At 41.7% G+C, this 27,295-nt stretch overlaps 1 protein-coding gene and 1 long non-coding RNA gene across 3 annotated transcripts; one reads left to right on the forward strand and one right to left on the reverse strand.

The window, feature by feature from the left end:
- The first annotated feature begins 1,280 nt into the window (after positions 1-1,280).
- On the forward strand, positions 1,281-9,041 carry LOC109630939 (uncharacterized). The gene is made up of 4 exons (XR_002202817.2): positions 1,281-1,419; positions 4,310-4,427; positions 7,987-8,134; positions 8,902-9,041. It is a non-coding gene; the product is annotated as an uncharacterized lncRNA (long non-coding RNA).
- cacnb3b (calcium channel, voltage-dependent, beta 3b) lies at positions 4,254-26,747 on the reverse strand. Of its 2 annotated transcripts, none has more exons than XM_069527212.1 (14): positions 26,496-26,747; positions 13,007-13,126; positions 12,791-12,913; positions 12,550-12,671; positions 12,275-12,327; positions 11,853-11,872; positions 11,557-11,637; positions 9,499-9,557; positions 9,185-9,285; positions 8,897-9,048; positions 8,009-8,104; positions 7,735-7,905; positions 7,595-7,646; positions 4,254-7,500 (listed from the first exon to the last, which is right to left on the reverse strand). In XM_069527212.1, exons 1-13 carry the CDS (start codon positions 26,532-26,534, stop codon positions 7,617-7,619), a joined length of 1,167 nt encoding a protein of 388 aa, XP_069383313.1. In that variant the 5' UTR covers positions 26,535-26,747; the 3' UTR covers positions 4,254-7,500; positions 7,595-7,616. The 2 variants fall into 2 exon arrangements, with proteins under 2 accessions (XP_069383313.1, XP_019945028.1); XM_020089469.2 differs by lacking the exon at positions 26,496-26,747 and adding an exon at positions 16,504-16,610.
- Between the last annotated feature and the right edge of the window lie 548 nt (positions 26,748-27,295).

Raw genomic sequence — 27,295 nt, forward strand, 5'->3', positions numbered from 1 at the left:
AGAGGGGTGGAGGCAGCGTTTGTGTATTCAACAAGTGATTTCTCCTACATGTGGTGGATTTCTTTTCTTTGTTTGAATTTAACAGTTCCAGTCACAGTTACTCTCTCGGCCCTGCAGACAGATAAGATTTAAATAATATCTCAGTGAATGTCTGCTATTCAAAGGGCAGTGTGAGTGTGGTTCAGTGTAATACCACTATGCCGACATGTGGAGGGACAGTGTGAGGGCCTCTGATAGGTGACAAGCTGTTCGCCGCCCACACGTCAAGTCAAGGGTCTCTCCTCTGCTGCTCAAACCTCTGGAGACACACAGGCACTGAATTTCACACCCTGAAGGTTGTTTCTGAAGCAGCACGTCATTGTTTGCCAAAGAACCAAAAGATAAAAGTGAATTAACTTCCTTCTCCTGTGTCTGGCAGCCTACTGGCTAATTTACTTACTGTTGCCAGTCAGAGACCTTAGCAGTTTTTACCCAGGGGGTCAAAGTAATTTACCTTTTGTTCACATACACTCACCCCCAACCCCCCCACACTGAGACCTGTCTGTGTTTTATATTTACAAATATCTCTGCTGTCATCATGCTCATTCCCTCTTCATTCCCAGTATTTCTATATATTTCTAGTATTTAGAATCACAACCAGATTATGTATGTTTTCCACATTCAAGAATGTTGCTTTTGTGTTTGGTAAATGACAAATATGTGAAGTAGGAAAAATAGGGAGAAAGATAAAGCAAAATAAGTCGTGTTTTCCAAGGAGGAAGATAAAGATGGGAACCTGGACAAAAACAATCAGTGAAAAACTTAATACATAAAAAACCAGAGTTTAAAAAACAGACTGTTCAGAAGAATAAGGACATGCTTGTCACAGTTATGGTATTTTGTCCTCTTTTATAAAGAGTGTTTTCAGTTCCAGTTTAAATTGTGTTTTTGTTACGTTTTGAATTCATGTTTTAAATTTGCTCTATGTCCCCTTGGTGTCCCTTGCTTGTGTTCATCTCTGTGTTCCCCTCTATGCTCCAGCCTGTGCTTCTCCTGTGTTCATCCCTGTCATGGTTATTGTATTTTTGTCCTCTTTTATGAGAGTTTTCAGTTCATGTTTCAACAGTGTTTTTGTTACGTTTTGAATTCATGTTTAAAGTTTGTTCAGTGTTCCTCCTGTTTTATTTTGTAGTCCCTGCTCCCGGTGTATTTTCCCCATTTGACTTCCTGCCCTCATCATGTTCACCTGTATGTCTTGGCCACCTGTCCCCACTTACTGATTAGTTCAAGTGTGTATTTAAGTCTTGGTGTTTCCCCATGTGGTTGTTGGTTCATCGTCGTCCCTCGTCATGTTCAAGTATCCCGTCGTTTCTCGTCATGTCCGTCATCATTTACCTTGATCATGTCCATGTGTCTCCTTCACCTCTCGCCACGTTCCCCGTAAGTTGTTCATGTCTTTCCCTGTGTTTCCTGAGTGCATCATCATTGTCATTATTTAAGATTCCTTCTGTTACGTTGACCCTTTTAAATAAAGGACACTTTTTGTTAAACACTATTTAGTTTCTGCGTTTTCGTCCACCTGTCCTAAACTTGACAATGTTGTGATTTTACACATATTCGGAGAGGTGTTAAAAAAAAAAATGCTACTCACAATCAATAATGCAATATGAGAGTAAATCTGCCTCACTATAATTTAAGGATTGGCACATTTTAGAATAAGAGTTTTTATGCATCCTGTATCCTTTAGAATGGATAATAACATTTCATCTCCTGACCGTCCACTGTGATGGCTGCTACTGTGAAGTCACCATGTCATTTGAAACAATGTAAAAACAGAGAGAAAATAAAAACAAGGGTGGGATCCAGAGTGGGACACATATGGAGGGGTAAGGGAAGGGGTGAGAGATGAATGCAGCTTAGACTTAATTGGTATGTAACATGATTAGTTATTATGTCCACCAGGAGGCCAGTTTGTTTATTAGTTTGTCTTATTTTTTAATATACCGATTTCCATGAGACTTAGTGGAAGGTTGTGGTATGAGTCTTAAATTTGAATGTGGATTGATTTTTATTTCTTTCACATTATTCCCAGAGAATCAATCCTGCATCTTGATGAAAAAATCAAGCACATTTGGGGAACTGAGATATGAGTGTGTGAAATTTGTTGCAGCTGGATTGGATGTAAAGGGGCTGTTGGGTCTGGGGGAGGTATGTGCTCTACAGAGTGCCACAGTTATTGATATTATAACAGAAAGATAATGCAGCTCCATTTCAGAAACCTGCACAGAAGGCCACTCGTAGTCTTTGAGGAACAATGAGAGTAAATGAATCGTTAATGATCACTTCTTGATTAACTTAAAGTTCTCAAATTTTAAACGTGCTGTTTCTGTACTGCAACAAATTGGCCTACATAGCACTCAACTTGGAACTAATGCACTTAAATTCAGCAAACGTCAATGTAAATGAAGTCTCATTAAGATGTCTTTCATAATATAGTGATGCATTAATCTCCCCTCTGTGTAAGGGTCACAGTTAAATGGTTTTCCACTCTTGTCTTACGCTCAGGGTTTAATGAAGACCTAAAACACGGTGACAGAAATAACTTCCCATATTTTTCTAAAACATATTGTGAAAGGTCGTTAAAGTTTGTCGTTAAAAGAGGGATGAACACGCTGAGAGTTCAAACTGTGCAACCTGTCTTAATGCACACGTGTTCGAAACCCTTAGCTGATCACTTGTACATGTCTGACAATGGGTGCGTTAAGTTGGAAGTGGGTCTAGTAAGGATTTATATGCATGGGGCACAGATTTCTGTTCTACACAGAAGATTGTTAGTGAATTCAACTTCAGTGAGACAGAAACACTTAGGAAGAAAAGTTGCAGACTATGAACTTTTTCTAACCCTCAGAAGCAAACTGCAGGGAATACATTAGTGCCTGCACAGGCCCCACAGAGCTGCTGTGGTGGGACAGGGAGAGACAGGTGGCTGTGAATAATCATCATGCATAAAGTGACACCTTCCAATATGGCTGATACTCGAAGATGAGGAAGAGGAGGAGGCTGCCGACAGCAGTCATACACACGGCCTCGAGAAAACTGACAATAGCTGAGTCATTATCCCTCTCACAAGATTCTCCAACAGAGAATTAGCAGATGATGTCGTAATCCAGAATTTCTAACATCTATCGTCATCTGTGATCATATGAAGCAGATATTTACACATTTTTCAACAGCATGTCTTAGATGGATGATGTGATATTAGGCTGTCAATCAATGGTTTAGAAGGGAATACTCTGAATCACTGGCAGATTATATCAGAGCTCATATGAGGGCTGATTAAAGAGATTGTGGATATGTTGCAAGTCCTGGCTTTATTGCAACATCCACCATCAGGTTGCTGAGAGAGCTGGGAATCCAAAGTTCAAGGGATATTAACCATCTTTCCCTTTGTTTCAAAATGATATATTTCATACCTTGCTATCATTTGAAATTTGAGTGAGATACAGCCAACACCCCAGCTTAGCTTTGCTGCCAAACGTATGAGGACAGTCCAACCTTTATACTCATTTTATTGTTATTCATTCCAAACCCATAAACAGCAATCTGCTCCAATAGTTGACCTATAGTTGCAGGGGTTTGCTCCCACTCAGCTGCAAGAGCATGAGGGAGGTCGAGCACCAGCTGAGGTTCAATTTAATCCCAAAATGTCTTTATAGCTCTATGCAGGAGGGAACTGTCATGATGAAACACAAGAAAAGAAAGAGTCTTCCACAAACTGTAAGAAGGGTGAGGCAAAGTTAGAATGAATCTATATTGTGGTGATAAATATTCAATTTTATTTGTATAGTGCCAAATCATAATATACATTTTCTCAAGGCACTTTACATAGTAAGGTTGAGACCTTAAAACTTGTAGAGAAACTCCTGACCCTAACCCTAACCCCTTTTAAATGAACAGCATGTGTTTTTCCAGAAACAGTGTTTGTGTTGCTCTTGAAGTTTGGTAGAAAATAGTTCCAGGGAAAAACAAGAGTTAACAATGAAGTTTGGGGCGGCAGATGTTACAAACCAAGATGTCACCAGAGGTTTGTCATAAAAAAGTATAATCTAGTTGGTTTTTAAATTGTGAATTTACAAAAGGCCTTACTGATGTCTGGTTTTCATGATTCATCTGAAGCGTTTACAACCTATAAGGACTCTCAGACATCCTACTTCTGCCCTCTGTTGGTTGTTTGATGAATTACTGAGGAGAAATAAAAACACCACACACAGTAATGTTACTTAAATGTATTTTTTTTTTTTAATCACCTCTTCTTTCAAATGTACCATAGACAAGAGATGCACCCTGTACACATCATCGTCAGACAGCGTTGGATCTGATCTCTCTCGTCGACTTGTCAGAAACCATGGGAAGCATTGACCATCAGACCAGCTTGTTCAGTATTGGAGGTGGGTACAGCATAACATTTAGTGCATTTATTGCATCGTAAAGCAGACATATAAATGATAGTAGTGCAATTATACCCCATCATAACTGAGGAGATATCTTGATAGTCTCAGCTAGTGTCTAGACTTTGTATTGCATACAGAATTTAGGCAAGTTAAACACAATAGGAAATGATACTTGTAAAAAATTGTGCTTTGGCCGTCCAAAGAATAATTCACCTTTTGTAGAAATTTCCTGCGATTCGGCAGATTGATCAGACAGGAGGAGCTGATATTTAGATTTTTTGTTGTTGTTTAGATTTTTAATCCAAAGAAGGTACTGTGCTCTCTATGTTTCGTCGAGAAGAAGTTATGTAGCTCAAACCTGGTCCTTTAGAAATGGATGTGGGTGTCAGTGGAAGCGATCTGTACGGTGGTTCTAAATAACTGCAGTGCATCATTCTCAAAACAGAGGAAAAATACTTATAAACAACATGCTCTCTGGGGCGCTGAATAAAGATTAGTGACTAAAACCGTTCTACTTCCTGCCTGCATTTGTTGTTTCTGTGCAATTTGATAATAATCATAATAATAATAATAATATCTGCATATTGAATATACACTATGTACAGTCAAGCTGTGATAATGCATACAGGTGATTGATTATGTGGATTTACTCTAACAAGTGAATGCGATTATGGTCCTAAAAAGCCCTTCTGATGAAACAGGAATACAATATGTCATGCACATACATCGTATCATTTACATGTGTGGTATGCTGTTAGCTGAGCTCTATAGTTTTACATGGTGGAAGCAGATGCAGTTGGGATGCGTTTATTTTTGTGAGTAGCGTGAAACATGAAATTGAAGCAAATAGATGTTTAAATAAATATTAAAGAGATTAATGATGGCTTTGCAAAGTTTGGTAACTTCTGCCAAGACATTAAAATTCTCTCATGATTGAAAAGTGTACATATTCCTGATCTGTGTTTTTGTCTCTTGCTGTTTGTTTGCATACAAGACCTCTAATAATAACATAAATATACAACCAGAGGGCGCTCTTCGTGTCTTTATAAGCCTGCAGTACTGTTTATGCCAAAAGACATTCAATTATTTATCAGTCTTGTGAGGAGTTAACTCTTCTCAGTGTGTCGATGTGCTCAGAGACCGAATGGTCTGGTCAAGCTTTTCCAGTAGTGGAGGGTGGAAATGCAGTGTTGGGAGGTAATAAAGTACATTTACTGTACTTAAACAAGACTCAGCCATAATGATGTAGTAGACTGTTGCATTAAAGACTAAGCCACACTCGGCAAGTTACTTTAAATACTATAATTATATTTTAAAAGCAAGTACTTACTTTTACTCGAGTAGAAAATATAAAACGATGTTGAACTTTTACTTGAGACCATTTTTGTCTATTTATTTGTACTTCTACCTCAGTATTACGTTTGAAAACGTCTCTTACCACAGTGTGTTAAAAGTGAAAAGAGGAGTTTACGGTCCCTCCACTGTTTGACCTACCACTACACCATTGAGTAGAAGTGTAATTATGTCACATCTGATATGGTATCAGCAACAAATAACAAGCTATCGGGAACTCCTTCAGTAAATTATCTCAATGAGGTGTTTTTAAGTTCACTTAGAAAACTGAAGATCAGAATAACATAAGTAATAATTTGTAATAGTGAAGTAACTCAGGACAGATCAGTAGTACCTTCTACTTTAAAACTGAGGAACATGACCTGAAATCTTACATGCGATGTATGTTCATTTCTGGACTAATTCACACATATGCTAAATATGAGCGAATCCCTTGATATCTGTTTATGCAACAACTTATATCTCTGAGTGGATCAAATGTGCCAGAAAGAAGAAATAATACTGAACCTATTCTACAGTATGATCAGTATAACGTGATTGGATTGAATCCCATTTGAAGCTATATATATATATATATATGTGACTGTGACAATTTAATTGTATTTTCATTTAAGTTTATCTACTGTATGATTTCCCACCAACCATTTACACACAAACCACAGTTATTGTAAATAATCCTTCCTAAGCCATTCATACATTCACAGCTGTGACAAAAGATGTACGCACACACTGTCGATGTGCATCTCTGTGCTTGTCATGTGTTGGTTTGCATCACTGTTGTGTACAGACAGATATGTAGATAGTGGTATACATAGTTATTGTAAACAAGTAAATGAATAAAGATAATCATTTTGAAAGGCTCCTGGAAAACAATGCGAGAGGTGATTGATAAAGGATGAGACTGACAGAAACAACTGTGCCTTAGAGGAAGCATTTAAAACTGGAGTGACAACTCACAGAGAACTATAGAGATGGAAGACACATAGAACTGGATTTCTGTAACTTTCTGCTCTTTTTGGTCAGATAGGGAAGTCAGGTTTATACAAAAACCCAGGGAAGCCTAAGTTATTAAACTGTGCATGTTTGTGTTGTGTGTTTTACTGACAGCTCTGCTGTGCTACAGTAACATTTGCTAACATACTCTGACTTCACAGGTGTGCAGTTTGTCTACAGTGTGAGCTGAATCAGCCGATCTGTGTCTGAGACGGCCGTCTCTGGGCGTCTAAACACACATGGGCTAGCTCAGGATGTGACATCCGATGTGAAAGCAGGGAATCTGGAGTAAGGTCGATGTCAGGGTGAGAGGGAGAGTGAGGGGTGAGGGAAGGTGGTGTGCAGGGGCTACACCGCTGTACTGGTTTCTATCACCAGTATGCTTGCAGCTGTAGAAAGCGGCCCTGAGTTGTCACGTGGCAGTGGGAGCAGGGAGCTCTTGCCGAGGGGGCAGCAGTGAGGCGGAGGCTCCTTTGGCACCAGTCAGATCTTCCTCCTCCTCCTCCTCCTCTCCCTGTTCTTGTGACTCTTCTTCCTCCAGATAGCCAACCTTCTCTCTCCCTCTCCAGGGACTCTGCTCCTGTTCTTTTCTTTGCCCTACAGGTGTGGCCAGGGAAGGTGGTAGCTGGCTTTGGAGAGGTGAGGGCTGCTGCTGCCCCCTGGTGGCGCCCTGGTCCCTGTGCTCTATGACTTCCTAGTCTTGACCCCCAGCCGACAGCACAGGCTGCTCTTGCAGAGGAACAGGAGGCACGATTAAAAAGAGAAAACACTAGCAGTACCAGAACCCAGCAGAAAAAGAAAAGCAAATTTCTTCTCACCTCACTTTGTCGGTGGTAGTGATCATTCTATCAACTCTTGAGTCTCAGAGAACTAGAGGATGGACACAGGAGGCAGAACAGATGTAAATAATAATAATAGCCAAAATGTTCAAAGAGAATCAGTTGAATATCAACCTTACCTGTTGGCTGGAGTTGGCTGAGGGAGGGGTAATCACACTTTGGTCCAGGAGGGGGTTTACAGGGGCAGAACAGGGGAGATGAGTAGCCCGCCAGTAAATTTCCAGGTACTCTGCGAGGTGTTCACAAGCATCATCTAGTTGATTCTCATCCAGGATGACATCAAACATCTCCTGTCACATAAATGAACATGAGAGATAAGAAAGAGAGGTTACACCACTCAGTGTCCTCAAAAGATCTCTGTTGAATTCCAGTGAAGAGTAAAGAATGACATACAGGCGGGCACTGAGCGAGCTTGTCCCCTGCCATCATCTGAACGTTGAGGTGTTTGCTTTGGGACTTCCCTCGAGATTTGATCAGCCTCTGAAGAACCTGTGGGATGAGACAAAGAGAGCGGAGCAGGTAAAAAGATTCAAAACCTGAGGGTTATCAAACACAATTTGATTTCCCTCATTATTTTCCTTATTCATTTCTTCTTTTATTTAATTCTATAGAGTGGGAGCATCATGGTTTATCATTTTGATCTGACTGAGATCTGACTTTTTACTCACTATTTTCACTCCACTCTTGTTCAGGACGACTCCCACTGTCTGTATGTTAAGTTTCAAGTAATTTTACTGCAGAAATTTTTGCAAAATCAAATATAAATCGCCAACAATTTTTCATTATGGCATCCATAACATCCACCTATTAAATATTAATGTACAATAATCCATGAGTTTAAAGTAATTTTCTTAGGGCAAGTCAGCCTCATTTTTTATTATGGCATCCATTACTTGCTCCTATTAAATATTATAAAAACCAGATTCATACTCACTACATTCACTGTGACCTTCGACCCTTGACCACTGAAAGATAATCACTTTACCTGAAAATCTTAGTCCAATTGAAAACTGATCAAAAGGAAGAGAGAATTTTCCTAAAGGCATTCTTAAGTTCACAGGAATGGGACGGACTGACGGATGGAAGGACAACCCAAGAACATAATGCTTTTTCCACTTAACTAAACAACCAAAATGTTAAAGCAGATGTCAAAATAGTTGTTGATTAATTAATTATAATTGATTATCCCACTCTTTTACCTCTCAATTCAATAATTATGAGCAACCATATTGACAAAAACATTGAATGATTGTTCTTGCAGAGTTGTGTATTGTGCTCTACTTTAGGCGAGGACACTTTGACGTAGACGACGATGGGAGCCAGAGAAGTCTTGAGAAGCTGCGCTGGGTGGTTGATGGTGTCTGCATCCAGGACGACCAGCTGAAGAGACTTGGCGAGCTCGAAGATCCTCTCTATCTCACTCTGGACCTCCGCTGTGAACACACCAAAGAAAGAGAGGGAGACACGTTCAGCAGAGCAACATCAATGAGTTTATCGCAGAGGAGGCATCTATTCTTAGCAGGTATTAATCTTTATTTAGGAAGAAAGGATCAAAGACTCGCCGCTCACCGAGACTGGAGCGCGTGTTGGATCTCTCCATTATGGCCTTCTTGTTCAGCACTGATCGCTTCGCCAGAGACAAATCAGCAGTCACCCGTGTAATAGAGATCCTAAAGACGAAGTGTCGTATCACATCACATCCACAACTGTTCCATTTCAAAGGAGGAGATGAAGTTGTTCTAAAAATAAATCACCATCATCATCATGTGTCCTATCGACCATGAGAATGTGATAGGCAGAATCTGCACAAGCAGCTCAAGCGGCTCAATCGCAGAGTTACTGTACTCCGAGCTGCAGAAAGCAACACACACAGCGTTACTCACCTGCCATCGAATCTGTGCTTCAGGAAGTCAAACAAGGCTTTCTGCATCATGTCTGTCACCTGGGTAAAACACAGAAGAATGAAGAGAGACTTAGCCCCGTATTGATGGACGACACGTCTCCACTTCCTCCAACTGGACCATCTGTGCAGCAGAGATCAGAGGATGGAGTCGAGGTCCCGCCGATACGTGCACAGTCCTAATTATAATGTTTCATGCCATTTTATATCAAATAACAAATTAAAACCAAACTTATATTCAAATGTACCGCTTGAATATACTTCAGTGTAATAAGAACTAACTAAATTGAGAGGAACCATCTTAACCTGTACTTTGACTTTTGTTTTTGTCCGTGTCCCAACCATTAACATGGAGAAGGTGGGAGTTATCACCTAAGATACAGCCAGCCACCAGATGGTGATCAAGACACTTTGGCTTCACTTTTGGGGAGCAGTCATTTTTTACAGTCTATGATATAAACATTTAATGAATGTTTTTTTTGAACACATTACATAATTTCAGCTCAGGAACTTGTCCTCTGAAGATATATTTTATTGAAAAGCACTGGATAACCTGCTCTACCTTCTGACCCACAGCTGCCAAATACATAATGATTCATATATTTACTAGATTTTTGCTTTTTACCAGGCTTAGCACAAACTTTCACATCCCACATAGTTATCTTATCATTGTTTACATACTGCTCATAAAAGAGAGAGAAAGTACTGGCTTGACTTTCAAATGCTGTACAGAACTATACTGTAGATTGCGTATTATCTCTTTTACAAGAGCGACCAAAGAAAGGGCACCAGAACCTTTCTTCACATTTAGCACAGTATAACAGGACTGAGAAGTAAACGTATCCTTTCAGTTTCAATGTTGGCATCATAATGGATAACTCAGATACAGTTAGAGTGCATGTGTTTGCTTGTATGTTGTTTGCATGAACACTGTGAGGACGAAGTGAATCTGTCTAATTTCAAACAGTCCTGAAAAATGAATGGCCTTCGCAGTAGGGGATGAAGCGCACAGCGGTGTTGCTGTTCCACCGTAGAACAGAGAGAAACAGAGAAAGGGGGAAGATAGTGATGAAGAGTGAGAGAACATATTCAAGAACAATAGTGAGCGACTGAAGGCAAAAAATGAACGAGAGAGACAAAGAAGAGGGAGAGAGAATGAGAGGGAAAGAGAGAGGGAGGCAGGCTGGTTCGCCACAGGAGCATCCCCAAAGCACATCAACAGAGCGATACATGAATATTTCACACACACACACACACACACACAGCTTGGCACGCAGCCTGCACAGTCACAGAGGAGAGAGTGAGGCAGAGAGAGAGAAAATGTTGAAGACATTCTGTTCAATTACACGCCTCACATTTCAACACGTTCATTTCAAGATTCATTGGAAACAGACATCGTCCAAGATGAATCGAGTTTAAGTGCAATGTGCTTTCATACACTTTATCCTATATGCGTCACATATAACGGGGCAGACTGGCTGTTCTGAATCACTCAGACTGGATCTAAGATTCCTGTTGTGTGTGTGTGTGTGTGCTATAATGTCATTAGGATCTGACTGGTGTTTAGTATCAGCTTTAATGGGATAATCGTGGCCGGAGTGGTTCCCTTTAGATTAAGCCACGCAAGTCCACCACTGGACCAGAAAATCCAATCCAGATTAAACTGGAACAAACGAGACAATCCAAGAAAACAGACACGACTGAAATGACGAAGGCGAGTGTTTTCCAGTGACTCAAATCAAAGTGCAGAGAATGTTTTTTTAATGATGAAAATCATTCCAGTAATGGTTCGAGACATGATTCAGAATTGAGAGGTTGTCAAGGGGGACACATTTTTTCTCATTTTTGTTTAAAGGTTCAGTGTGTAGAATTTAGTGACATCTAGTGGTGAAGCTGCATGTTGCAGCTGAATACGCCTCACCTCACCTTCCCCTTCCAAATATGAAGCCAGCACAAGATGCATATATGATAAGATCCAGGTAATCATTCCAAACACAAAACAGCACCAACTTAATATAGAGAAGTAAAGCTGTCATCTCACCTCATATCCTTTCAGTGAAGGGCCCACCAGCACCACTGGCCGCATAGAAGGAACCACATCATATGGAGGTAGATGCTCAGTCTACACAGACCACAAACAGACAGGGTTTGCATGTAGAATATATAGAATAGAATCATGTTGAAGTGAATTGACAGTAAAGAATGTCTACTATTCACTCTTCATGTCACTCGCCATGTACCGAGCCATTAATGTTGAACTTTCCTTCACAGTGTTCTTAAAAATATTGTAAAAATGGAAAGTGATGCACAGAGGAAAAGGCAAACTGACAAACGCACCTGTTTCTGCTTCTGTTTGGCTTCAGAATAAACATAACGAACATTAGGCGAGAAGGAGAAAAGCTAATGAGATGCTCTGGCAATAAATCATTGCTTCAGCAGAAAGTATCTGAGTTTTGAAGTCCAACAAAAGTGCATTAAAAATGAAAACATGCATGCCATGCAGTGCGAAGAAACTATACATTTGTATTGTGGCCCTGCACAAGATAGAATTGTCTGTAAACATGGGATCTTAATTCAATGGTTTCTCACCCAAGATTTTGTTTTCTGTAGCAGGCAGTGTGCTGACACACATTACTTTCTAAAGGGAGCATTTTTGCCCAGGAACAGTCCCTGTAAATCTAACCCAGTGAGAGCATGCAGTCCCAGTGGAGGCAGAACAGACAGACACAGCAGCAGGACTCCTCCAGTCTCACTTATACCTGCAGATGGCGGCGTGGACCTCCAGCCTCCCGATGAAGCGTTCCCTCCTTTCCTGTAGAGCAACATAATGCAAAGCATCATTATGCGCAAATCCCCTCAGGAGACAATTTAGAGAGGACTTGGAAAACAGAGCAACACATGAGCAAGAACTTGTTATGCACCGAAAGGAAGTTTTCAAAGAGTGTGCTAGACAGAAAGCTGGAAGAATTAGGCCAACAGAGAGACAGACAGCCAGAGAGAAGTCTGGATCTCTCAGAGCGGCGTGACCTCTGACCTTGCTGCTGCTTTCTGCTCTTGTTTAATCCTCATGGCTTCCAGTTTGACTGGGCTCGGGATGAAAGTGATGTCTGCCCCTTCCTTCACCAGCCGACCGATCCACCAATCATTGTTGTATTTCTGCAAGACAGCGAAACACTTCTTATGCAACTGAAGTTGTGCTGCAAACATGACATGGATCACAGTCTCTATGTGAGAGTGGCAGTGACAATGATGTCTTGTTTCTGAAGACCTCTCACCTCTTTTATGTGCAGAAAGTCGTTGGTTTCAAAGTTAATAGCAGCACCTTGGACTGGACTATCTTCATCGAGGGTTCCACAGTAACTCACATTGGTTTTCACTGCAAAAGCTACTGGTTTAGGCTGTTGAAAGGCAAAATACATGAATGAGATACATAAGAATCATAACATATGAATTTAAGAGCAAACTTTGACCTTTGACCCCTGTGCTCTCACCTTGGCTCTCTCCAGCTGCAACTGAGTCTGGCGCTCGGCTTCACGCCGAGACGCCTCCTGGTCCTCCTCCAGGGACAGGTCGGAATCAGAGGGTCGACTAGTGTAGGAATCGGCTGAACCCTGGAAGAGAGGAGGAGAGGAGATTTAAGACGAGTTGAATCCTTCTCTATACAGTACGTAACACCTTGTTTCGCGGCTGTTCAGCATAACTGTTGAAACTGTTGAGTTTAAGCAAATGGCGTTGATGGAGCTCCAAACAAACCACCTGCTACATCTCCCTCTGTGTCCCCCATGTCGTTCTCCTCATTTAACCTCTCTAAACCTGCCGGTCCTTTTCCTGAAGTCATGTGATCTCATCTGCAAGTCACTGCAGCTTTCCAAAGCAGCCCTCTCAGGGGAAGGTGTGCGTGAGCACTATAACAACACCAACAACCAGAGGAGTCCTACTCATCCACTTAGCCAGTTTTAGATGTTGGCCCAGAGTCTTCAAGGAGAATAAACTGAGATGTAAAAAACTACTGATAATACAAGATGATCCTGTATAATCCAGCTTTCAATCAATTTCAATAAAGTGCAGATTAGTCTGTATCAACAAACATGGTGGTGCAAGTTGTGTCACAACCCAATTTTAATTACAGGCTACAGCTTGAGTTTGAAGTTTGTTCAAAATTGTGAAATTTATATCTAAATTTAAAAAATGTGAATCCATTTATTTCAAATTGAAAACATTTTCTAAATCAGCCTCAGAGTTTCAGTTGCCCAGACATTAGCAGAGTTTTGTGACAGAAACCAGAGAGCATTATTATTATATTACTGTTAGAATAGAACTTTGTTTGTGGCAGTCATCTGGTGTCAAAGCACAATTATCATTAAGTAGATTATCTTTTCCTCAGTGGGTGTACTTTTAAGCTGGGACTTTAAAAACTTTGAAAGTAAGAAGTAAGTAAATAAGGAAACACATGCAGATTTTTCCAAAATTCTGTTGCAAATCATACAAATAGCAACTCTATATCAACTGTTTTTTGGGGATCTTATAACACAATTTTACTCCTAAGAAAGAAATGAGCAAAAGACAAGAACATCGAAAAAACAAAGCAATAAAGCTGTTTTTTGTTAATCTCTGTGATGGAAAATGATACAAAGTAATCGGAGCGCACATACAGTCCCCCCTCAGCATCTTTACATTGATAATATCCTCACATGTGGCACACATGTTTCCCAGTCATGTGCAGGTAAACTTCACCAGATCCTCCATTTATCCTCTCACTCCATCAGCAGCCTGCTTCCCCCCAGTGGCTGAAGCCCCAACAGAGAGGTGGAGGGAACTGGAAGTCTCCTCACATACACCAGGCAGGAGCACCCACATAAGAAAGCCAAATATAGCTCCATAACAACGTCATCCCTCTTTTACCTTTTTTTTTTGTACCCCTCCTCCACCTGTCTCCTCCTCCCCCCTCCCGACCAGCTCAGTCTCTTCTTTGCTATTTCCCCTGACTTCCAAGTGAGCTGTTTTAGCTGAATCCAGTGCAGAGAGTGTTGATATCATTTAAATATCAAAGCCTGTCGGAGCTGGAGCAGAATATGAAGAGTCTAGTAGAAGAAATAAAACCTAATTAAAGCACATATAGAGGCCTGCACATGGATGGGAAGGACTGTTATTCTGATGAACAGGTTTTGGTCTCTTCAGCACAAAATATGCACATGTTGCATTCACCTATACTGATTGCACTTTTATATTGTTTAGACTTGATTTGTGAAAATGACCTTGCACATATTAAAAATACTAAAATGCATCCAGTCAAACATTAGACACACTAGTCCCTTTCCCTCCGTCACTGCCAGCCTCACACTGATCTGATTAAATCTGCATGGATTCCTCCTGAGCTTCAAAATGCAAAATAGACTGATTGTTGGAGTCATGCAAAATGTTGAGGACAGATGCAAAGATATAAGGTGACAATAGTCTCAGAGTCATTTCCACTGCAACAACATTGGCATCATCAGACTAATGCACTGTACATTAAGATGATCCCAGTTCACACAATGACAGGATTTGAGTGTTTAACACAGGAAGTCTGTTTGGATTAATTTAGAGGTTTTTATGTTTCATTCAGTTATGGAATTGTCAAAAATGGCACAAGCACTTGGTTTGGTCTCGGTGCTGCTTGGTTTACTTCCATGTTTTCCTCGTCACTGCTTCATAACTGTGTCATGAGTGACTGATATTCACATATTACAACCTATCACAATGCAGATGATGATCACCACAGTATGACATTTCTTTCAAGTACTATGGTACACAGTATGACAGTACATGTAAATGTCCAGAATCCACATTTATTACTATTATACTATAGTAGTACTCAATCGATTTTCGTGAAATTGTGTGGAGGGGTCAATGACCCAAGGTATTTTCACTTTCTTTAACATTGCAAAATATGTTTTTAGTGATTTCTCAGAGAATATTCATGAATCTCGGGGAAAAAATCTAATTTGTTTAGAGGACTGATATAAGTGTGTGCAGTTTGGTGCTGATCCAAATAAAAATCCAGATACAGTCAATTTAAATATGGTTTTGTGTGTTTTCTGACTGTCTTGTCTTTTAAAAACGCAAACGCCCACTGACAGCACAGTCACAGTCTTTGTAAAAATGTGGAAACAAATGGCACAAAGGAGGATAACAACAAACCCTTCACATACTGGAAGTCCTATTAGAGACTGAAACATGAGATTATGACGCTGCAGCAGTTGTGGATTTTCACCAGCAGAGGGAAACATGCACATTACAAAGAACTTGGTGAACCAATGGTGAAAAACACTTTCTTTATAGTTCATGATTCAGTGACTAGTGGTTGGTTTATACTTAATCTTAATTTTTGAGTTAGTGACCAATATGACAATGACAATTAACACAATCCCTGTGAATTGGTTGTGTATGTTTGTGAATATAAATATACATATTATTTATGGTATTGGATCTGTTTTAAAAAAGTAGTCATTGGTCTTTGCATTTTGGGAATTGCACGGTGGACTCTGTGTGGCTGTTGCACACAAAGTAACATCATGAAACTGACATAAGCAAAAGCAGAGGCACAAGTATGGGCTCAACTCCAATATTTGAAGGCGGGGATGACTTCACAAAAAAGACGGGAGACCAAAACAGACAGAAATCACAGGATCAAAACCATGGTGCTCAACAGATGGGCCTCAAGTTCAAAGCAGAGCTGAAAAAGTTAGATGGATTTGACAAACTATATGTGCACAGTACAGCATGTCCAGATGAGGAGAAGAGAGGGGAGAAGAAGAAGTGGTGGTGGGGGGAGGAGGAGGATGCTGCTGGCAGGGTGAGGGAGACTTCTGCTGAGGGGGGGGGGGGGGGGGGGGGAGACAATGAGCAGAAAGACGACGTCTGCGAGCTGACAGACCGACTCGAGGATGAACAGGTTGAGTTTGCATGCGGGTTGATTAAACAGAAAAGTGGAGCATCACCAGCGTACCTTGTTACAGATGAGTCCTGTGGCACTCGAGTCGGAGGCAGACATGCTTCTGCTGCCAGTGCTCTCCCCTCCCACCCCCCCATTGCACACAGAAAAGGCGGAACCCTCCTCCCCCCCTGCCCGTGGTCACAGGGGGGAGAGAGAGAAGGGGAGAGAGAGAGAGAGGCGCGCTCAGCCTAAGTGCTTCACAGCTGACGTTGCTGCGTTGCTTCAACAGCCATTTCCTATACAAAATTGATGCCCTGACTGCAGCATCGGTGTGTGTACACACCCGTATATACTGGTACAGTCTGATGGGTTTCTCCAGCTTCATGCCAGCTATCATGTAAGAGAAGGAGCATCCATCTGGTTTCATCCTCTTCTCATCCTCAGCCTTATCCTCTCCTCTCTTCATCCTCATTCTCTCCTCTCCTCTTCTCTCTTTGTCCTCTCCACATCCTCATCCTCTCCTCTCTTGCATCACAACCATGCAACTTTCCATCTCATGTCAAAAAACCACTTTGAGAAATCCTGACAAAGTTGGAAGTAGAATCAACCAGTTCGGTGGACATGTTTGTCTGGTGTTTCTCTCAGTCTGCAGAGCATCAGTTTTCACTGGGCGCAGATAGAACTTCTAAAAATATGCCCGAACAAAGACTGAGCCGTTATGTAAGCCATTCTAAGCGTTAATAATAATAACCAAGCAAGGACAAGATGAGGGACAACTGAATCTGCCAATTGATGATTTTTGGGGACAGACAGTCAACAACACAGAGCATGAACAGTTAGCAGATGATAAGGAGACAAACAGAGAGGTGGCGAAGAATGAAGAGATGAAGAGGAATAGAGGAGGGCAGGGCTGTGCCCGCCTGCCTGTCTGCCCTGCACCATCCCTCTGACAGGAAGGTGATGCATGAGCCTACAGAACAGAGATGCAGTGGTGAGTCAGCAAGCAGCCATCAAGTGTCCATCAGATGTCTTAATAAGCCAGGAGAGAGGCCTCCACTCCACTGCTGGAGATGGCCTCTCTGTTCATGGCTGCTCTCCAGGTCGCCCCAGGCACTGAGGACCCTACTTTTGGTGACTATTATGCTGGCAACATGTCCTCTCTCACCCTCACTCAACTGTGGCTGCTTAAGAATTAAGTGCACTCCATCAGGGCTTTTAGAAAAAAATGTCTTGGGGCTATATTTCTGCGTGGCTTTTTAAAAAGAGAGGGAAGCAGGCAGGCAAGCGTACACACACACACACACACACACACACACACACACACACACACACACACAAATTATTGTCGTTAGAGAAACTCGCTCCCTCGGATGCCTCTGGAACAGAAGATAGGGTAACTATTTTCATCATTAGCGTTGCACATGAAACAGCCATTGAGCAACACAGCCTTTCAAACAGTGGGGCGTTCAGAGATGGGGAGGGGGTGAAAACAGAAGAAACATAAAGAGAGATAGAAAACAGAAAGGGGGGGAGGATAAAATCCTGTAAAGCAAATTTGAGTAATGGAACAGAACTTAGGAAATGGAAAGGAATTTTTGTACATATAAAAATAAAAGGTTATGTCGTTTGTCTGCTCCGTCTCAACTCTGCAGAAAAGCAAGGAAAGGTTGGATAAAGGGACAAATAAGAAAGATGGCTGGAGAAATGTTAGCACCAGAGATTATTAGCACAAGCTTGAATTTTTTGTTACACTTCTGCTGTTCAGTCTAAATATAACTTCTCCTTTCCTCTCCTCTCCTTTCCTCCTCTCCTCTCCTTTCCTCTCCTCTTTCCTCCTCTCCTCCTCTCCTCTCAGGCTGGGGTTGACAGTTAAGGAGAGGATATTTGAGGATTGTCAAACTTCACAGAGTTTTGATGAATTCCCTCCAGAAAGAGCGAAGCAGATCTGAGACTGGCTCAGCTATATTCACTGATGCCACACAGCCCATCTGAATATGAACTAAGTGTCTGTGTGGAGAACAAGAGCAGACAGCAATTGTCTCTGCTTTAGTCTCCAGCCTGTAAACACTGACGCTGCAGCGATGGAGGATTCATCTCTTTCCTTCCATCCAAAGCAATAATATCACATACAGCGTTCAATCCTCCTGGTGGTACAGGCATTTTAATAAAGTTTATTTCGTTTTTCACCCAGACCTTAACAATCAAAGAGAAACACAAAGACAAAAACTTGTGCGAGATGGGTGTGGACAGTCGTGGAAACGTCTCACAAAGGAATTTAAAAACTTGATGCAATATGTCAGCTGTTCTATATTTAGAGCAGTGACACATGCTAATTCTCATCATGGCACGGCTATTTTTATAACGACTGCTGATGCTCACCTGGGTGTGGATAACAAACAAGTCTTGTTACCTTCGCCAAGGAGGTCACGGTTTCACCTCCCGGACAATTCATTTGTTGGCGGGTTTGTTTGTTTGTTTGCAGGATTATGCAAAGACTGGTGGACAGATCACTACACAATGATTCAATATGGGTCAGGGAAAAATTCATTGGATTTCAGTGTGTATTCTGATATTTTTCAACATTTTTGTAGATTTTTCAGAGAATCATTTATGACTCTTGAGGAAAAGAAAAATCAGGCATACTTATGCCACTGACCTATCGGGCATTGGTGGAATCATGGCCTCTACTCAGTGCCTCAGTTTTCAGTTTTTTTAAATCATTTTCTTTTTTTATACAAAAAAGGTGAATTTCACAAGAGTTAAGCTATTTGATGCAGATCTAAATAAAAATCAGGATCCTGTGAATTTAAATGTGGTTTTATAAAGTGACGTTGGGCCTTGGTGGAGGTAAAATGTATCTTTTAGACAAATTCACTCTGCCTCAAATTAATGAATTAAAGGGGACTATTGAGCCTTGTTTGGGCAATGACATTCTACTATTTTATGTTTTTCTAAAACAATCTTATTTTTAATCCCAAAAAAATTCTCCTGAGTTAAGCATAATGAGTCTTTCAGTAGCTGCATGACAGTGTTTGATACTTGCAAGCAACTGAGCAGCTCTGAAACCAACTGGGAGCAAATAAGGCAGAGTTGTACCAACATATCTAGAGATTTGAGCATAAAACCTTTGGAGTCACCTGCTCATGTCTCATTAGCCTGTGTGTGTGTTCAGTGGGAGCTGAGGCAGCATTCCAGGCAGAGGTGGATCATCGAGAATCAGAGAGAGGTCTCCTGACAGTGCAACCAGAGTAGGGCAGAGTGGATCAATAGGAGAGCCACCCAGATTGATACTCCATCCTGTCCTGAGCAGCTCCAACCTCCTCCTGCTCTAATGTTACCCCAGCGTACTTCTTCTGCCTGTAATGAGCCCTTAGCAAATCCTATAAATAAGCACTTCCAAGTCGTTCCAAGACAACTGCTTTCTCACCACAGCAACAGCAGTGTGGAGATTTAAAAAGAGGGGGCATCTTGTATGAGCCAACAGCAAAGAGGAATGCTACTGATGCAATGAGGACAATGTGATGACGTGAATAGTCGAAGAGAGGGGTCAACAATAATGATGGCATACAGGGGAGGATGAGGAGCAGGGGCAGCAAACCTGCAGTCGGTGATCTCCATCTTTCCTCCAAACTATCTCCTTGGTCTGGTGATGCGCTGTGGATAGTTATAGGCTTTCATCCCACCAGGGATCCCTCAACCTGACTTCACCAAACTGCTTCAAAGTGCAGAGAGGCTGGAGCTAACCCACATAACGCTGTGTGTGTACCAACAGTGCAGCACGGAGTGGCACAGCGCTGCTGCATCCTTCATTAAATCAGATGTTTGTCGGAAGATGACCTGATTTAGGCTCTATAGGTTTGAGTTAGGCCTAATTGGTGCATCTTGACTAGTGGGCTGCAGAGCAAACAAAGGGAATGATAGATTTATTAATATGTAATGCTTTACATTGAAGAGACGGACATTTGTTTTAGTTTTGGGTTTTAAGAACTCAGTCACGACATTGAGAGTTTATCAACAATACTACAGTTATCAGATGATACAGTCAAGAGAGGCAGCAGATGGAGATTTCCTGGAGAACATACATGTCATAAGAAGAAATTAGAGCGCACACTTCTTTACATTCTGACCTTCTCGTCTTTGATAAGTAAACCACGATAAAGAAAAGCAGCGTTTCTCAACAGGAACACAAGAGAACCAAGAACTGGAATCTTTGGCCCTCTCAACATTGCTGGTTCATCAAATTTAATCAAGGCATTGCACACTGATGCACCAACACACACATGCACGAACACACACTGTAATACACACACACACACACACACACACACACACACACACACACAATGCACTTCTCTCCTCGCGGGACAGGCTTTTAGTGCTCTGTCTCATGCAGTATTTAATTGACCCCATACAGGAAGCCCAGCAGTCCCAAATGCATTCCTTCCCCCCACCAGCAGAGAAAGCATGAATGCCTGCGAGTACATACCCACAGCTTCCCCACCACCACCACCACCACCGCTCCTCCGTGAGCACGACGGCACTAAATGCCCTTTTCTGCTTTGGTGCAACTCAAAGAGTTTTCCACAGAAATGCCAAGCGCTGACGATGAGGAGTTTGGATGCACATCAGATTTGTTCAAAAATGAAAAATTCTCACACACATCAACACGATCTCTCAAACTTTCAGTCAAACAGGAGCAGAGGTGCACGATTCTTTAAAGTGCATCCGCCCATGTGTCATCCCGTCATTCTACAGCATGCACTGATCTACTGGAGGGGTTCCACCGGCTATCAATGCAGTTTGCAGGGAGGAGATCAGATGCAGAAGAGATAGCGATGTACTCACTCGGTTGGAGGTAGGAGAGCACACTCCCTCTCTCTCGCTCGCTCCCTCTGCTAGTCAGTCATGGTGTGCTCTCTCTCTCGGGTAACACTGAAGTGTACTGTAGCGTGCTTGTAAGCAGTCTACCCCTCTCTCTTTCTCTACACCCCCCCCCCCCCCCCCCCCCCCCCCCATTCTCCACCACTCTCTGTACTCAAGCCTTTGCTACGTCAGACAGGCTCTCTCTCCGCTCCGCACATCATGCTTCCCACCCTCTCTCTCTCTCCTCCTCTCCTCCTCTCCTCCTCTCCTCCTTCCTCCCTACCTCGCCCGTCCGATGGGACTGTGTATCGCCAGCGCATGTTAAGTTCACTCAGGACTCTTGTCATCATCGGAGCAAACAACATGACCATGTGATATTGTTTCAAAGGACACTCCATCTTGCAGCACATCACAATACACACCACGAAGCGTCAATCCACACACACCATAATCACAGTTAAGACAATTTGTGGAGTTAAACTAAATGGCCGGATGTTTGTGGACACCTGAGTACTATTCAGGATAGAATTCAAGATCCTGCTCCTCACATATAAAGCCCCTTCATATATCAAAGAGCTTACAACACCATGTTATCTAAATCTAGATCACTCCTCTCCCAAAACACAGGCTCTCCCCCTTGAATCTGTAATGGGAGGTAGAGCCTTCAGCTACCAGGCTCCTCTCCTGTGGAACCAGCTCCCACTCTGGGTGAGGGAGGCAGACACCATCTCTACATTCATTCTATAGTTGGATCAGGTGAGTCCTGAACCATCCCTTGGTTATGCTGCCATAGGTCTAGATTGCTGGGGGGATTCCCATCATCCACTGAGCACCTCTCCCCTTCTCTCTCTCACCCCAACTGGTCGAGGCAGATGGTCGCCCACATTCACTCTGGCTCCTAAGGTTTCCTCCAGTTAATGTTCCACAGTCGCCAAAGTGTTTGCTCATTGTGGGAACTGTTGGGTTTCTTTATACATTTTAAGGTCTTGACCTTCTATGTAAAGTGTGTTGAGATAATGTATATTATTATTATTATTATGCAAATACAATTGAATTGAATTGAATAGACCCATATATGACTGCTGAACATCTCATTACACAACCATGGGCATCTATATGCTGCCATATCTTCTCTCTAGAGGCCAGCAAGTTCTTCCTTTGCATACTGTAGCATTAAAATCCCCTTTAATTGAAACTAATAGACATTGCCCACATCATGTGAAATGTCCCCATACCACAGCTACACAATGAAACAAGTTCACATGTCACCATTCTTTGTCACACAAAATCTCAAAGGGAACTATCTGCCATTTTTACCGTCCTAGCAAACAGTTTTTTTTCTTTTCTTTCATCCACTGAGGATCTCAACATGTCAGACGGCAAAAGTTTAGAGAGAGGAGAGAGTCTTCTGGTGGTTAGGGGATGTGCAGAGCCATGTTAGTTGTCTCTGTACGACATGTGGAGATGTCCCTGGTGCAGCCCCCTGTTCACAGAGTGTGTTCTGTGGATGTCATGGCTGGCTGAGCTCTGACAGCTGCTCAACTGTGGATGTGGGATATGTAACATTTTTCAAACCGTATAAACCACCCCAACATCTGATGAGCAGAATCATGTAACTGCTCTATGAGTTAATCTAAGGTAAGTTAAGATACAGTATGAAATGCACAACATGCATTTAAAGAAGGAAAAGTCTGACAGCATAAAACTGTGCCTGTGGATGATGTGAAAATCTCCAGCAAAGTTGAGATCCATAATTCATAGGATAGGTTGCAGGAAACAGTGAGGCAGAGAAGAAGAAAAAAGGAGGAGGAGAGAGAAGGAGAACGCATCCATTCCAATTCTGCATGAGCTGAATAAAACATGAATGAATGAAGGTTTGAAAGTTAAACTCCACGGCGCTTTGCAATGAGCAGAAGAAAAGCAGAAAAAGGAGGGAGAGCAGCTATTGGAGCTGCACCCAAGCATTGAGTGCAAATGTCTGTCAGTCTGTCCCATATGAAGCGCCTCCGTGGGCTGCTGCTGCTGCTGCTGGTGCATTATGGATGAGGGGCTATTTTAAGGCACTGGTGATGCTGATTTTTTGATTTCTGAACAGAGGGTAGACCACAAATCGCCACTGCCAAATCCTTCCGTGAGGTTAGTGTGGGACCTGATGGGTTCAGACTTGCAGGGACAGCATGTGTTTGACACACACACCCAAAGGAGGGGAGGGGGTAAACAGACGGGTGGGATGCCAGTGATGTGACTGAGGGTGTCACCAACAGTGCTTCACACAGACGGGTCAGTTTATGTAGTGATAAGGCACACACTTATAATCTCTGCTTCACTGAGCAGTTCGTTTAACCACTTAAGACACTTACCAAACACAACCAGTTTTAGGATTTCCAAGAAAATCTGCAGTCACAAAAAGAAAATCATGTTTCTGCTTGATAATGCGATACATTATTAACTAAAGCAGCATCGACTCTTTAATAATAGAGGAGAGTAAAATTTTAACTGTTAATGAAAAACATAATTACTCATGGAGAATATTCTGCAAGCTTCAAATGGGTATTTGTTCCCTTTAATACTTTTTCTCATAACTGGGGGAAATTGGAATGGAAATAAAAAGCATCCATGAACAACAAAGACTAAATTTTTCGTGAAAATGAAACAACAGTATTTGAATATATTAAAAAAAAAGATATTTTAAATTCACAATTTTCACTAAGCTATCTAACGGGTTGACAAGACAGGAATTTCTTATTTCTTATTAAGGACATTATGTTTTCACACCTATCCATTTATTTATTTATAAGCAAGAATAAGCAAAAACTACTGGACAGATTATCATGAAACTTGGTGGAAGGATGTGGCCTGCGTCAGGAAATAACCCAATACATTTTGATGAGGATCCGGATCAGGGGGCCGATCCAGAAAAACCGAACAATAATCTTCATGAGAAAGAAAACTGACTGTGTGTCTGTGAAATTTTGCGCAGCTTGACTGGGACTGTGTGGAGGTATATGTGCCTTTCTATTTCTTAAATATCAGTGAATTCTGCACTGGAACTGTACTGTATCACTAAATACAGGAAAAGACAAAATAAATCCGTTTGCACAGACCTCTATGGTGAGTCTCAAGACTTCTTTAATTTGAGGGACAAAAACCAGCCTCACTGAGATTCTGGGCTGACTTTGAGCTCTCCAGTCCACAACACTGACTACACCCCCCTGCAGTTTGCCTACAAGACACACACTGAAGCAAATAATGCAATCTTCTAGCTTCTGTGAGGGACCTTTTCCCAGCTGGATAAGGCTGGCAGCCATGGTCAGAGTCATGTGTTTTGACTTTCAAAGCACCTTCAGCACTCTCAACTCGCTCTGGGTGGGAAACAAGCTCCTGGAGATGCAGGTGGACGCCCTGATGGTGTCCTGGATGAGGATTTACTCCACCAGTACAACACACTTTGTCAAGTTCAACAACTTGTACTGTGACCCGGAGAGCACAACAAACTACAATCAAAGAAAACATGTGCAAATAGAAAAACAAGACATAGATAATTTGATGTGTTGTTGTGGCAAATAGAAAATCCACTGCAAATACTAACAACACAAACAAATATCTCCAATACAACTAAATACTTATAGTTGCTCCCTTAATCTCTGTCAGACATTTTCTTCTGTACAAATACTTTAAACACACTTTTCCATTATTGTCCAACTGTTTCTTCTAATACTAACAACACAACCATATACTCACATTACAAACAAATACTCACAACACAACCAAATACTACCAAATACCCATAACACAATGAAATACTCACAAATTCCAATGTTGTGATGATTCAAATGCTGCAGTGTATTTGGCAGATTATAGTATTTAGAGTATTTATTGTGAGTATTTGGTTTGGTATTGTGAGTATATAGTGTTGTGAGTATTTGTTTGTTTTGAGAATTCTCAGGGCGTTGTCAGATTGATGAAGACGACCTGTTTTGTTTTCTTGAGCTGGAGCTCTCAGAGCCAACATGAACTTGTTTTCAATACAAACAATACAAACCCTATTTGTCTTTCTTTCTCTTTATCCGTCAGTCTACCTTTTATATTTCTAACCTCCAGGGGGGAGGGGAGCTGAGAGAGGAGGTGAAGGTCTTCCATCATGTCATGGTGATCTTTGATTTTAGAAACACATGTCAGCATGATCAGGCTTGAGGAAAACATCGATCATTAAAAGATCTAAAAAGATGTAAGGATGAAAAGTTTTTGTGACTTTGTGTTCAATTATTGCCGTGTCATTTCATCACACTTTAGCTGGTGGATTACATTATTATCACATTTGTAATGGGATGACAATTTTGAGTCATTGAGGTGAATATTACCGCATGATGAACATGGACATTGCAGGTATTACATCATCAGTTGCTCCACATTACAAGAGAACTTGCATTCTAAATCCCCCCCATTCTGATATTTAGAAAACTGCAAAGGTTCAGGGCCCAGGACGTTTTTACCTTTTATGATATATGTATTGAAAGTCATTCTGTTGCAACGTGTAGCTAAAGAGAATCAAAATGAGACCATAACTTCTATATTATAAAACCATAAACTTCATAAACACATCAGATTAGTGAAGTTGAGATCCGTTGTGTTGTTTGTATAGTCATAAAGAGCAGTGCTTTTTGTTTATCACACCCTGGCTGCATGTATGATGTCAAAATGATTATTACAGCCCTGGATTAATAACTGCAGTTTATCCAGGAGCAACATGTTTTTATTTCTCTTAATAGGCGAAGCATAACAGATTCCCACTGGTGGAAATTTGTTTTCATCTGTTGCTTCAACTGACCACTTCTATCATTTTCTTCAAAATGTTATATCATGACCATTTAAAAATCCACCGCAGCCTGAGCAGAGCTAATCCCTGCTGACAGACTGACAGCACCAATACATGCTCCACACTCCCTGTCAGATTCCCAGTGATGAGGTCAGTGCTGTCTAATGTCATCATTTGTATCCCAACACAACACAACAGCACGCAGGACCATGCTGCAACCTTCACCGCCTCTTTATTCCTAACGTGCAGCGATGAGGATGCTGCACCACGCATGCATGCATGCAGCTCTGCTTCATAACATTAGCCAAAATCTCATCCAGTCCCCGTTTACCCACCAGAGAGGTCCACAGTAAAGCAGAGGAGGAAAGCTGAAAGACGAACCCACCTCGTTGAGCAGAAAGACGCTTGAATTGGTCAGGGACATCCGCAGATAAACGGGGATCTCTGTCGCCTGAGCACCAACTTAAAGGTGGGAGGGGAGGAAGAAGAAAAAAAAGCCCACAATTTTCTCACGGAGGAGACATCACATCAGGTGTAGACAGAGCCTCGTCCAAACATTTTCCCAAACAGCAGCCACTCCGCGGCTCCTCAGCGGTGCGTTTGGATGAGACGCTCCCCCGGCTCCAGCTCCGGCTCCAGCTCCGGCATCTGCGCTGTAAAATCTCCAGTTTCTGGATTCATGATCAATGACTGTACACAAAAGCCATGCACATACACAGATGGGTAGATTACAGCTTTCCTGATAAATAATGCAAAGACCTGCACTTTTTACACAGCCCGGTCCCACAGGGTTTATTTTCTTTGTCTGATTTCTATTTTTGAATTTGAGTATAGAGAGATTGTGATAAATTTGACATCAGCTCCTCTTGAATTGCTTCACTGACACATGTGCTTTTATTTATTGATTCAAATAAACATCTTTCCCCCCCCATATTTCTGTGATTTAATCTGTTTTCAACCCTCTTATTAAAGAGTAACTGGCCCCTGCAGCTCAAGGCTCAGCATGATTTGTTGCTCAGCATGAAATGAATCATAACAATAGAATAGGACCCTTATAATCATGGAACTCCACTGTAACATATGTAACTGTGCATGTGAATTATCAGGCAGAGACGTCCCATTGTCTGTTTTTGCTTCACTTATAGAAATTGTAAAGAAAATGTACAGAAAGGTATGATAATATCA

The sequence above is a fragment of the Paralichthys olivaceus genome, chromosome 6 (genome assembly GCF_024713975.1).
Source record: "Paralichthys olivaceus isolate ysfri-2021 chromosome 6, ASM2471397v2, whole genome shotgun sequence".
NCBI lineage: Eukaryota > Metazoa > Chordata > Actinopteri > Pleuronectiformes > Paralichthyidae > Paralichthys > Paralichthys olivaceus.